This window comes from Hyperolius riggenbachi, chromosome 9 (assembly GCF_040937935.1).
Source record: "Hyperolius riggenbachi isolate aHypRig1 chromosome 9, aHypRig1.pri, whole genome shotgun sequence".
In the NCBI taxonomy this organism is placed as follows: domain Eukaryota; kingdom Metazoa; phylum Chordata; class Amphibia; order Anura; family Hyperoliidae; genus Hyperolius; species Hyperolius riggenbachi.
The window spans coordinates 78,168,887-78,181,706 of NC_090654.1; the positions used below are offsets into that span (position 1 = coordinate 78,168,887).

At 48.7% G+C, this 12,820-nt stretch overlaps 1 protein-coding gene across 3 annotated transcripts in view; it reads right to left on the bottom strand.

Annotated features, from left to right (window-relative positions):
- Window positions 1-11,938, bottom strand: part of CHCHD6 (coiled-coil-helix-coiled-coil-helix domain containing 6) — a 418,276-nt gene extending 406,338 nt beyond the window's left edge. For all 3 annotated transcript variants that reach the window (XM_068251581.1, XM_068251580.1, XM_068251582.1), the window contains exons 1-2: window positions 11,805-11,938; window positions 6,118-6,274 (exon numbers count right to left, since the gene is read on the bottom strand). In XM_068251581.1, the coding sequence (XP_068107682.1) occupies window positions 6,118-6,274; window positions 11,805-11,888 (241 nt within the window). In that variant the 5' untranslated portion in view covers window positions 11,889-11,938. The remainder of the gene's footprint in view (window positions 1-6,117; window positions 6,275-11,804) is intronic.
- Between the last annotated feature and the right edge of the window lie 882 nt (window positions 11,939-12,820).

Consider the following 12,820-nt stretch of genomic DNA (forward strand, 5'->3'; position numbering starts at 1 on the left):
GGTGTGTGTGTGTAGGTGTGTGTGTAGGTGTGTGTGTGTGTGTAGGTGTGTGTGTAGGTGTGTGTGTAGGTGTGTGTGTGCAGGTGTGTGTGTGTGCAGGTGCGTGTGTGCAGGTGCGTGTGTGCAGGTGCGTGTGTGTGTAGGTGTGTGTGTGTGTAGGTGTAGGTGTGTGTAGGTGTAGGTGTGTGTAGGTGTGTGTAGGTGTAGGTGTGTGTGTGTAGGTGTGTGTGTGTAGGTGTGTGTGTGTAGGTGTGTGTGTGTAGGTGTGTGTGTGTGTGTGTAGGTGTGTGTGTGTAGGTGTGTGTGTAGGTGTGTGTGTAGGTGTGTGTGTGTGTGTAGGTGTGTGTGTGTGTGTAGGTGTGTGTGTGTGTGTAGGTGTAGGTGTGTGTGTGTAGGTGTGTGTGTGTGTGTGTGTAGGTGTGTGTGTAGGTGTGTGTGTAGGTGTGTGTGTGTGTAGGTGTGTGTGTGTGTAGGTGTGTGTGTGCAGGTGCGTGTGTGCAGGTGCGTGTGTGCAGGTGCGTGTGTGTGTAAGTGTGTGTGTGTAGGTGTGTGTGTGTGTGTAGGTGTGTGTGTAGGTGTGTGTGTGTGTGTGTGTGTGTAGGTGTGTGTGTGTGTAGGTGTGTGTAGGTGTGTGTAGGTGTGTGTGTGTGTGTGTGTGTGTGTGTGTAGGTGTGTGTGTGTGTAGGTGTGTAGGTGTGTGTGAGTGTGTAGGTGTGTGTGTGTGTGTAGGTGTGTGTGTAGGTGTGTGTGTGTAGGTGTGTGTGTGTAGGTGTGTGTGTGTAGGTGTGTGTGTGTAGGTGTGTGTGTGTAGGTGTGTGTGTGTAGGTGTGTGTGTGTAGGTGTGTGTGTGTAGGTGTGTGTGTGTAGGTGTGTGTGTGTAGGTGTGTGTGTGTAGGTGTGTGTGGGTGTGTGTAGGTGTGTGTGTAGGTGTGTAGGTGTGTGTGTGTAGGTGTGTGTGTGCAGGTGCGTGTGTGTGTAGGTGTGTGTAAGTGTGTGTGTGTAGGTGTGTGTAAGTGTGTGTGTGTAGGTGTGTGTGTGTGTGTAGGTGTGTGTGTGTGTGTGTAGGTGTGTGTGTGTGTAGGTGTGTGTGTGTGTAGGTGTGTGTAGGTGTGTGTGTGTGTAGGTGTGTGTGTGTGTAGGTGTGTGTGTGTAGGTGTGTGTGTGTGTGTAGGTGTGTGTGTGTAGGTGTGTGTGTGTGTAGGTGTGTGTGTGTGTGTGTAGGTGTGTGTAGGTGTGTGTGTGTAGGTGTGTGTGTGTAGGTGTGTGTGTGTGTAGGTGTGTGTGTAGGTGTGTGTAGGTGTGTGTGTAGGTGTGTGTGTGTGTGTGTGTAGGTGTGTGTGTGCAGGTGTGTGTGTGTGCAGGTGTGTGTGTGTGCAGGTGTGTGTGTGCAGGTGTGTGTGTGCAGGTGCGTGTGTGTGTGTAGGTGTGTGTGTGTGTGTAGGTGTGTGTGTGTGTAGGTGTAGGTGTGTGTAGGTGTAGGTGTGTGTGTGTAGGTGTGTGTGTGTAGGTGTGTGTGTGTAGGTGTGTGTGTGTAGGTGTGTGTAGGTGTGTGTGTGTAGGTGTGTGTGTGTGTGTGTGTGTGTAGGTGTGTGTGGGTGTGTGTGTGTGTAGGTGTGTGTGTAGGTGTGTGTGTAGGTGTGTGTGTGTGTGTGTAGGTGTGTGTGTGTGTGTGTAGGTGTGTGTAGGTGTGTGTGTGTGTAGGTGTGTGTGTGTAGGTGTGTGTAGGTGTGTGTGTAGGTGTGTGTGTGTGTAGGTGTGTGTGTGTAGGTGTGTGTGTGCAGGTGTGTGTGTGCAGGTGTGTGTGTGCAGGTGTGTGTGTGCAGGTGTGTGTGTGTGCAGGTGCGTGTGTGCAGGTGCGTGTGTGTGTAGGTGTGTGTAAGTGTGTGTGTGTAGGTGTGTGTGTGTAGGTGTGTGTGTAGGTGTGTGTGTGTGTGTGTGTAGGTGTGTGTGTAGGTGTGTAGGTGTGTGTGTGTGTAGGTGTGTGTGTAGGTGTGTAGGTGTGTGTGTAGGTGTGTAGGTGTGTGTGTGTGTGTGTAGGTGTGTGTGTAGGTGTGTAGGTGTGTGTGTAGGTGTGTAGGTGTGTGTGTAGGCGTGTAGGTGTGTGTGTAGGTGTGTGTGTAGGTGTGTAGGGGTGTGTAGGGGTGTGTGTGTGTGTGTGTGTGTGTGTGTAGGTGTGTGTGTAGGTGTGTGTGGAGGTGTGTGTAGGTGTGTGTGTAGGTGTGTGTGTGTGTGTGTGTAGGTGTGTGTGTGTGTGTGTAGGTGTGTGTGTGTGTGTAGGTGTGTGTGTGTAGGTGTGTGTAGGTGTGTGTGTGTAGGTGTGTGTGTAGGTGTGTGTGTGTGTGTAGGTGTGTGTTTGTGTAGGTGTGTGTGTAGGTGCGTGTGTGTGTGCAGGTGTGTGTGTGTGCAGGTGTGTGTGTGTGCAGGTGTGTGTGTGCAGGTGCGTGTGTGCAGGTGCGTGTGTGCAGGTGCGTGTGTGCAGGTGCGTGTGTGCAGGTGCGTGTGTGTGTAGGTGTGTGTGTGTGTGTGTAGGTGTAGGTGTGTGTAGGTGTAGGTGTGTGTAGGTGTAGGTGTGTGTGTGTAGGTGTGTGTGTGTAGGTGTGTGTGTGTAGGTGTGTGTGTGTAGGTGCGTGTAGGTGTGTGTAGGTGTGTGTAGGTGTGTGTGTGTAGGTGTGTAGGTGTGTGTGTGTGTGTAGGTGTGTAGGTGTGTGTGTGTGTGTAGGTGTGTGTGTGTGTGTAGGTGTGTGTGTGTGTGTAGGTGTGTGTGTGTGTGTGTGTAGGTGTGTGTGTGTGTGTGTGTAGGAGTGTGTGTGTGTAGGTGTGTGTGTGTGTAGGTGTGTGTGTGTGTAGGTGTGTGTGTGTGTAGGTGTGTGTGTGCAGGTGCGTGTGTGCAGGTGCGTGTGTGTGTAGGTGTGTGTAAGTGTGTGTGTGTAGGTGTGTGTGTGTGTGTGTAGGTGTGTGTGTGTAGGTGTGTGTGTGTGTGTGTAGGTGTGTGTGTGTGTGTAGGTGTGTGTGTGTGTGTAGGTGTGTGTGTAGGTGTGTGTAGGTGTGTGTGTGTGTGTGTGTGTGTGTGCGTGTGTGTGTGTAGGTGTGTGTGTGTGTAGGTGTGTAGGTGTGTGTGAGTGTGTAGGTGTGTGTGTGTAGGTGTGTGTGTAGGTGTGTGTGTGTAGGTGTGTGTGTGTAGGTGTGTGTGTGTAGGTGTGTGTGTGTAGGTGTGTGTGGGTGTAGGTGTAGGTGTGTGTGTAGGTGTGTAGGTGTGTGTGTGTAGGTGTGTGTGTGCAGGTGCGTGTGTGTGTAGGTGTGTGTAAGTGTGTGTGTGTAGGTGTGTGTAAGTGTGTGTGTGTAGGTGTGTGTGTGTGTGTGTGTAGGTGTGTGTGTGTGTAGGTGTGTGTGTGTAGGTGTGTGTGTGTAGGTGTGTGTGTGTGTAGGTGTGTGTGTGTGTAGGTGTGTGTGTGTGTGTGTAGGTGTGTGTAGGTGTGTGTGTGTAGGTGTGTGTGTGTGTGTGTAGGTGTGTGTGTGTGTAGGTGTGTGTAGGTGTGTGTGTAGGTGTGTAGGTGTGTGTGTAGGTGTGTAGGTGTGTGTGTAGGTGTGTAGGTGTGTGTGTAGGTGTGTGTGTAGGTGTGTAGGTGTGTGTGTAGGTGTGTAGGTGTGTGTGTAGGTGTGTGTGTAGGTGTGTGTGTAGGTGTGTGTGTGTGTGTGTGTGTGTGTGTGTGTGTGTGTGTGTGTGTGTGTGTGTGTGTGTGTGTGTGTGTGTGTGTGTACACACTTTAGCGCATATATATCTTTTTTTACTTGTCTTCCTGTGGGAAGTTTTTTTTCACAAGAATGACTCTTTTTTTTTTATGATTTTTAAAGCACAAAAAAAAAACAAGTTAACAAAATTTGAAAAAATACATGATTTCTTAGGTTCTAGCCATTATAGTTTTCAACTAAAAAGTGCTGCTGTACATAAAAAAGACTCCCAGAAAACGTAATGGGATAGTTTTCCCGCTTATCACAAAACTTAAATTACCGTTTTGTTCCAGTGACAATTTATGGTGATGATATTCGATTTTAAATAAAGGTGGGTTTTGTGAGGCTAGGTTTCCATTTGTGCGGCGGCATGCGTCTTGCGAGACGCGATGCCGGCACAGCTGTTGCCTCTCGCAGCCGAATCCCTCTAGCCGTGCTATGCACGGCTATGGGATTCGGACAGCTACGGACGAAATTATGCTGCAGGGCCTCAGATTTTTCCTCGGCCACGAATTCGGATGGCTCTCATAGACTTCTATAGGCTGCTGAAATCCATCCGAATTCGTGGGCGGGGAATCGGCCTGGATTCGCAGCAGTGGAAACCCGGCCTGAGTGTTGCTTTTTTGCCTTGAACTGAAAAAATATACAAGTATTTTTAATGGTAAAAGTAAGAGAGAAGAGGTTAACGGAAAGGTTAAATTCATTTTATTATGTAGAGGGTGTGGTCTTAAAATAGGGTGGGGTTATGAGTGCAATGGGGGTGCGTGCGGCCGTGACACACATGCTCAGTAAAGCACGTCTTGAGAAAACGAGAGAGAGAGCTGGGCGGCCAGAGGAGGACAGAATTGTCCCGGGAGGATGGCAAAGGAGCCCACGGGGCTGGAGGATGCCCCAGGTAAGTATAAATGCTTTTATTTGGGTACACTTGAATTCCCTGGTGGTCCCGTGCAGGGGCGTAACTAGAAATCTTTGGATCCCCCTCACAAAAAACAAAAATTGGAAAGGCAGGCCAGGTAGCCAGATGTAGCCCCCCCCCCCCCCCCAGCATAGGTGCCCGCAGTACAGGTAAGCCAGGCGTGGGTGCCCCCTGCGTAGGTAAGCCAGGCGTGGGTGCCCCCTGCACAGGTAAGCCAGGCGTGGGTGCCCCCTGCACAGGTAAGCCAGGCGTGGGTGCCCCCTGCACAGGTAAGCCAGGCGTGGGTGTCCCCTGCACAGGTAAGCCAGGCGTGGGTGCCCCCTGCACAGGTAAGCCAGGCGTGGGTGCCCCCTGCACAGGTAAGCCAGGCGTGGGTGCCCCCTGCACAGGTAAGCCAGGCGTGGGTGCCCCCCGCATAGGTAAGCCAGGCGTGGGTGCCCACTGTATAGGTAAGCCAGGCGTGGGTGCCCCCTGCACAGGTAAGCCAGGCATGGGTGCCCCCCGCATAGGTAAGCCAGGCGTGGGTGCCCCCCCGCATAGGTAAGCCAGGCGTGGGTGCCCACTGCATAGGTAAGCCAGGCGTGGGTGCCCACTGCATAGGTAAGCCAGGCGTGGGTGCCCCCTGCATAGGTAAGCCAGGCGTGGGTGCCCCCTGTATAGGTAAGCCAGGCATGGGTGCCCCCTGCATAGGTAAGCCAGGCGTGAGTGTCCACTGTATAGGTAGCCAGGCTTGGTTTCCCCTCTGCATAGGTAGCCAGGCATGGGTGCCCTCTGCATAAGTAGCCAGGCATGGGTGCCCCAGGTATAGGTAAGCAGGCATGGGTGCCCCCTGTGTAGGTAGCCATGCATGGGTGCTCCCTGTATAGGTAGCCACATGGATGGCCCATGTATAGGTAGCCAGGCATGGGTGCCCCATATATAGGTAGGCAGACATGGGTTGCCCTTTTATGGGTAGCCAGGCATTCGTGCCTCCAGTAAAGGTAGTCAGGCATGGATACCCCCTGTATAGGTAGCTAGATATGGGTGCCCCTTGTATAGGTAGACAGGCATTATTCACCTCCCCTAGATCCAGCAACTAGCAGCTCTCCCTGCCTCCTCTCTCATCGGCATCCAGCCTCATACCACCAACAAAGTACCGGGTCCCAACTTGATAACGTCATCAATCCGGGACCCGACACTAGGGGCAATGTGATGGTGGATGCCGTGTGGAGGGGACAGGGAGCGATGATCGTTGGGGGGAATCGAGGAGAGGCGAGCGATGATCCTCTTCCTCATCTTCTGCCGCCACGTTTAGTGATCACATGATCAGGAGCCCTGGCAGAGATAACAGCACCAAAACAGGGCATAGACTTCAATTACTGCCGTAGTTAAACAGCGATGTCTGAAGACAAACTTTACTAATTTAACATCATAAAAGTAGAGGTTCACAATGTGACAGACACCGATTAGTGACAGATATGTATAATACATACCCTCCTTTCTGGCCTGGCTATTGGATGCAGAGGACGCAGCTCCACCCCTGGTATAAGAAGAATGTGGAGGTGGGGGATTCTCCAGAGTTGCTGATGGACTCTGCTCCCCTCTTTGTGCGGAGTTCTCCTTCATACGACCAACAACATCATCCGTCAGCTGGGTGCAGGATAACAAAAAAGGCATTAAATCAAATCTGTAGCAAAAAAAAAAAAAAAAAAGTCAGGTACTTCCTACAGAGAAAGAAGGCTCTGGAACTCATACAGCCTTAGGCTTCCCCTTTTACGCTATAGGCTGAAAAACTGATGTTTTAACTTTCCATAGTGGAGCATTGTGAACAAGCTTTCAGGTAAAATGCATATAGTGTGAATTAAGCCATAGGGAAACATGGCCATAACTTTGAAGTTCAGTTGTCCTTTCAGTATAACTGAGAGCAACTTATATAGTGTAAAAGAATGCACTGCTATGGAGAATTACGTGTAAAAGGGCCCTTACCGTGCCTCTCACAGTCCCTGTGTTTCAGCGCTGTCCCGGTTTCAAACTTACTGCCGCCGGGGGGCCTCCAAAGAACCTGAGCCCTGAGTACTTCCAATTGCAAACAGCTCCATATGCATAATGCACAGAGACTCGTCTTCGGACGTACTCAGGGACTTAAAGAGAAACTGTAACCAAGAATTGAACTTCATCCCAATCAATAGCCGATACCCCCTTCCCCATGATAAATCTTTTCACAAACGGATCATCAGGGGGCTCTGTATGGCTGATATTGTGGTGAAACCCCTCCCACGGCGTGATGTCAGGACCATGGTTCTGACATCACACTGTGGGATCCTTGTTGCATTGTGGGAAATAAAAGCTGTTTACAGCTGTTTCCAATTGCCAAAAAAAGCAAGGAGCATCTCCTTCCACTGACATCACCTGCCAGCAGTACAAATGTCACGTGGTAAATGTCAGAATGTAAATCAGGGAGAGGAACGATTTTACAATGAGCAAACACTGACTAAATCATTTATACCTAATTATTGTAAAAAATGAAGCATTTTTATTACATTATTTTCACTGGATTTCCTCTTTAAGTGCTTCCAAAGACTTCTGAGGATCCCGAAGGCTGGTGTAATACATTACATGCAGCTGAGGTGACAGCACTGGAACACGGACCGCAGCCTGAGGGAGGACTGGGAAGGCTCGCCAGGATTAGGAACCTTCCACAGACACAGGTGAGTATCTGACCTTTTTTTTTATTATTCATTTCACTTCAGTTTTCTCTTACAGCATTTTCAATTCTGAGCACAATTCCTCAATAGAATTTATCAATCTATACAATATTTACTATACTCTATTATGTAATTTCATATATCAGAATAAGGGTACTTATCCGTTAGCCGGGCGCATCCTCTAGGTGGCGACAAAACTCCACCAGAGTTACATCTTTCCCTACTATCCATGTCGGCCTGGAGGGGGAATAGTAATTAGCACCACCTGCCGGATGCGCCCGGCTAACGGATAAGTACCAGAATAAGTATATGACTTTATTATCAGTTTACAATATTTAGCCCAACAAATCATTTTACAAATAGTTACTAAATAAACGTTACGGATGATTCATTTGTGTACTTTTGGGAGGCAAGAGATTGCATGCCTGAGCACAGACTAATAGTCCTCCTGGGGTCACAGTATACCCCCCGCTATGTCATCAGATTATTTAATGAGGCAGACATTCATATTTCTTGTCCCTTTCTTTATCAGCCAAGTTGTGGCCACAGTTAATCTTCAATATATAATGTATTGCAATTCAGACCATTCCCACAAGAGGGAGTCTGATGAGGTGAGCTGCTTAGGAAATGGAATTCAGAAGGAAAGTGAAATGAAGAAAAAACAAACACAAAGTTTGTCATACCAATTAATACATTTTTTATATTGTTCATAGACTTAGTAAAGGGACACTTAAGGCTCGGGGAAAACATGAGTTTTACTCACCTGGGGCTTCCACCAGCCCCCTGCAGTCTCCATCAGATCCTCCTGGCCCCGCCGGCAGTCACTTCCAGTTTCGGCGACAGGCGCCGACAGGCTGGGAACGCGAGTGATTCTTCGCATTCCTGGCCGCAATAGGGCCCTCTATACTGTTATTGCGGGAGGAGTATACAGCTTGTAAAGTGTGGGAGGCACCGTGGGCCGGGCTCAGCTGCACTAATTAGGAGGATGAAATCCGAATTAAACTCAGTCGGATTTCATTTGAATTTGATCCGGAGCTCATCCCTGACGTTGGTAGTCACAAACCATTACCGCCATGCACCCATCCAGCCACGTGTGACCAAGATTTTCCGCTTGTACGATTTATGCTTTTGACTGATCCTTATATCTTTCCATTTTTCCTGCTTTTAATATATCATGTTCAAGAAGTAACTGTCCACTTGCTGCCGATTTTACATGTCATAATTAATCATTGTTAGTCACTCCAAACACCTGTCATCAGAGATTTTTTTACACAATTTTTATTGGCCAATCACTGACCAATTTTACCACTCCCATGTAGTATGAGGGCCAACAAATTTTAAATACTATGACGAGAACATGTAGGTAAGCTTTCATGTTACACAGAAGTAGTAAAATTGGCAAATCATTGGCCAATCAAAACTGGATGTGTGTACGCACCATAAGGCCCCATTACCACTAGGAATCGTAAAACCGCTAAAAAAAGAAACATCACTAGCTTTTTGCAAAGAGATTTTCCTGTGATTTGTTTTACTGTACAACACAGTGATTTTGGAGTGATTGCATATTCTGATTCCTTAACATTGAAATGCAATCGCTCCAAAAATGCTGCATGCATCAAGTTTGAGATTTCAGCACACCGGTAATCACTGGTGATTGCTACAGTGTGAACACTACCACTGCTTTGCATTGCCACAGTGCTCTTTCAAGCTCTAGCGCAGGGTTTCTCAAACATGTCCTCGTAACTCCCCAACAGTGCATGGTTTACAGGCAGCCTCACCTATGCACAGGTGGGATAATTAGTGTCTCAGCTAGGTGGATTCCATGCAGCTGAGACACTAATTATCTCACCTGTGCATAGGTGCCTGCAAAACATGCACCGTTGGGGAGTCACGAGGACAGTATTGAGAAACACTGCACTAGCGATTTACAGACAAGCTGAAATCGCACGTAAAATGCTCCAGCGTGAAATGCTCCAGCGTGAACGAGGCCTTAATGTTATGGCTGATAAATTTACAGCTTTAATCAAGCTTCTTAAAAGGGAACAATTCCTTAAAGGACACCCTAGGTGAAAATAAACTAATGAAATAAGCAAGTGTATCTATCCTCCTTCTCCTAAAAATGACTTAATATATTCAACAGTTTTATTTAATATTTAAATCTATTTTTTATATTTTTACTGTTCTATTGTTTTTGCTCAATGACAAATTCATTGAAATATGCCAGAGATTAAATCTAAGAACTAATGACCATTTTTATCTCTTTCCTGCTCTCAGAAGCCATTTTCTGTTAGGAAAGTATTTTATAGTTATAATTTCTTATCAGTGAGGGTCACACTGTAGTCTGACTCAGACAGTAACTGCCACTTTCATACCTGATGTTTAACTCTTTCAAGCAGAGAAAGAAAAAAAGGAACACAGCATAGTTATTTGTGTGCTAGGAACTATACATACACGTGTCTATCTCATGTCACAGCGGGTATCTTTCACATGACAGAGTGACCTGCATAGTGGTAGAGCAGTTCAGCCTCCCTCCTGTCTGCCACTGAGAACCTTTCAGCTGCAATTTAACGGCCAGTTACTTACCTGGGGCTTCTTCTAGCCCCCAGAAGTCCTCCTACTCCCTCACCGTGTTCTCCTGAGGGCTTTTAGGAATAAATACATTGTAAATACATTGTATTTACAAAAATTTGCTACTGCGCAGTTAAGCGCTAGGAGTTAAAAAATATCACGCAAAAAGTCGCAAAACGCTGGCGTCAGCGATTGCGAGTTTATGATGTGAACAAGGCCTAAGACCTGTTCAGTAGAAGTCTAACCAGCTGGAGTAGGTCTCAGCAGCAACCTGTGTGCTGCTACTGTTATGTTCTCCCACTTTTGTGCAGTGACATTGCAATAATAAGAGGCATCCCTGGCACCCCTTTACAGCAGAATGCTCCACTCTATCCTCTCTGTATCTGTGTACTGAGACTGGGGGGGAGGGGTATGGGCCCTCCTCCAGCCCCCTCCAGGCTTATTGCTCCCACTCTGTTCTCCTCTGCCTTCTGGATCTTCTGCAACTGGCCCCAAAAAGCCCTCCAGTCAGCACAGGCGCAGCCCAGCCCAGCCACGCGCTCTCCTGTCGCCAGGAGCAATCTGCACCTGCGCATTAGTACTGCACAGGCGGCACAGAACGCTCCCGGCGACAGGAGCACGATGGGTTGCACGTGGATGGCCAGGTGCACTATATCCAGACCAGAGGACTTTCCGGGACCAATTGCAGAAAATCAAGGAGGCGGGTGAGGACAGCGAGGTAACCAATAGTTTTTTGATCGATTTTCTAATTACTTATATACAAAAACGATCAGAAAAGTTATCAGAAATCAGATTGGAAATAATTGATTCAAACTGTCCATCTCACGGCAAATTGCATGGTGTGTCCCAGCATAAAGTGTTAATTGGAACCTTAACTGAACGGGGGGGGGGGGGGTAAAGAGTTTCACTTACCTGGGGCTATTACCAGCCTCCTTTAGCAGTCCTGTGCCCTCGGAGCCGCTCTGGAATCCTCCGGTCCCCTGCTGTCACTTAGTTTTGTTTTTGACGACTTACCAGTCAACGCGTACAAAAATACGCGTTGCCGCATATCTACGCGTGCGGAATGTGACCGCAACAGCGCTAATTGCAGTAGGGAATGCGTCCAATAATACGCATGGCGGCCGGCCGGCTGGTGAGTCGTCAAAAACGAAACTAAGTGACAGCGGGGGACCGGAGGATTCCACAGCGGCTCCGAGGGCACAGGACTGCTGCAGGGGGCTGGTAATAGCCCCAGGTAAGTGAAACTCTTTACCCCCTGTTCAGTTAAAGTTCCCTTTAAGGAAGCCATACATCCAGCAATTCTGATTCAATTGACAAAAGATTGACATCATTAACCATTACTGCCACTCGGATGTCTCACGTCTGTGCAGTCTGCGGGGCTGTGCAGTCAATTGTGCGGGCGGAAGCCCGCGATCGCAAAGGTCCCGGCCACAGGGGGGGGCGGGGATTGGTGGCAGGGGCAAAAGTTCCCTGAGCCAATCAGTACTTGTCCAGTGAGAATGACCACTGTTTTTGTTCAAAAACTATGAGCATTCTCAAATGGTGCCGCCCCGCTGCCTCCCATTTGCTAGTCTCTGCCGCCGATCGTTAGATGAATGAATGGGAACTATGTGATGTCAGCTTGCACTGTGATAACAGCCTTAGTGAATTAGCATTTGATATTTGGTAATAAAAAAAAGCTGTTTTCTACATAAGGGAATATAGTAAAGCTTAGTAAGCAAGCAAGCCCTATATATACACAATAACACATGCGTGTATGCAGACATGCTTTACAAGAGGGGACTGCATGCAGTGCACGGACTCCTTCCATGGAGATATCATTTTATTTTAGTCATGCAGTGGGGCGCTCCATATGAGAATTACACGAGGCTTTCCACAGGTTAAAGTTCACAACCCCCTCCTCTCACCCGGATTCCTCGCAGCACCCGCACCCTCTCCTCCTCATCCAGCCCGAAAGACACTTTTCTCCCGGTGCTCTCATTGCCCCCCATGGTCACTCAGCCAGAAGATGCCCACACAGACAGGCTGAGGCTGACAGGACCGCACCACTGCGCCTGCGTGCAACCCCACGCGCCCACTAACAAGGCTGTACACTGCTCAGCCAATGGCAGCGAGAACAGGTGCATGACGGGAGTTGTATGCTGCTAGCTGCTTGGAGTGGAGGGGAGGGGAGGAGAGGAGAGGGGAGGGGAGGGGGTCAGCGCACCGTGAAGTTCGGATCTTTTCAATGATCCGGATGATTCGAATCGGATCATTGAAGAGATCCGGATCTTTGATCCGAATCTCGGATCATTTTACTACCCGAAGCATTCGGGGGTGAAATGAACAGCAGGACAGGTCTGTGGACAGGAGAAGGGGAGGGGGGTGGACACACAGAGAAGGGGAGAAGATGGACAGAGGGCAGGGAGTGGACAGAGAAGGGAGGAGGGACGAGCAGAGAGCAGAAATGTTTGCACGTAATACCCACATTTATGCTTTACATATATTTCACCTATATGTTCATCTGTACACTTTGAAAGAAAAGGTCGCACAGTGAAAGAAAGCATTCCCAGAAGATAAGTGCAGCTGTTTAGTGCCGAGTGCAGGAGGCAGTGGCGGACACAGCCAGCAGTGGACCCCTGTGCAAAATTGTAATTGTGGGCCCCCTATGACCTGCGGCGCGCGTAGCGCGCCGCGGCAAAATATGGGCGTGGCTACAACCTGGCAAAAATTAGTGGATAGAAAAATGGGCGTGGCAATGACCGGATGAGGGCGGAGCTAACTGTAACTTAAAGCAAACACGGGGTGAGGGTTTATTTCCTTTTAAACAATACTAGTTGCCTGGCGGCCCTGCTGATCTATTTGGCTGCAGTAATAAACTGAATTACACCAGCAACAAGCATGCAGCTAATCTTCTCAGTTCTGACAATATTGTCAGAAACCC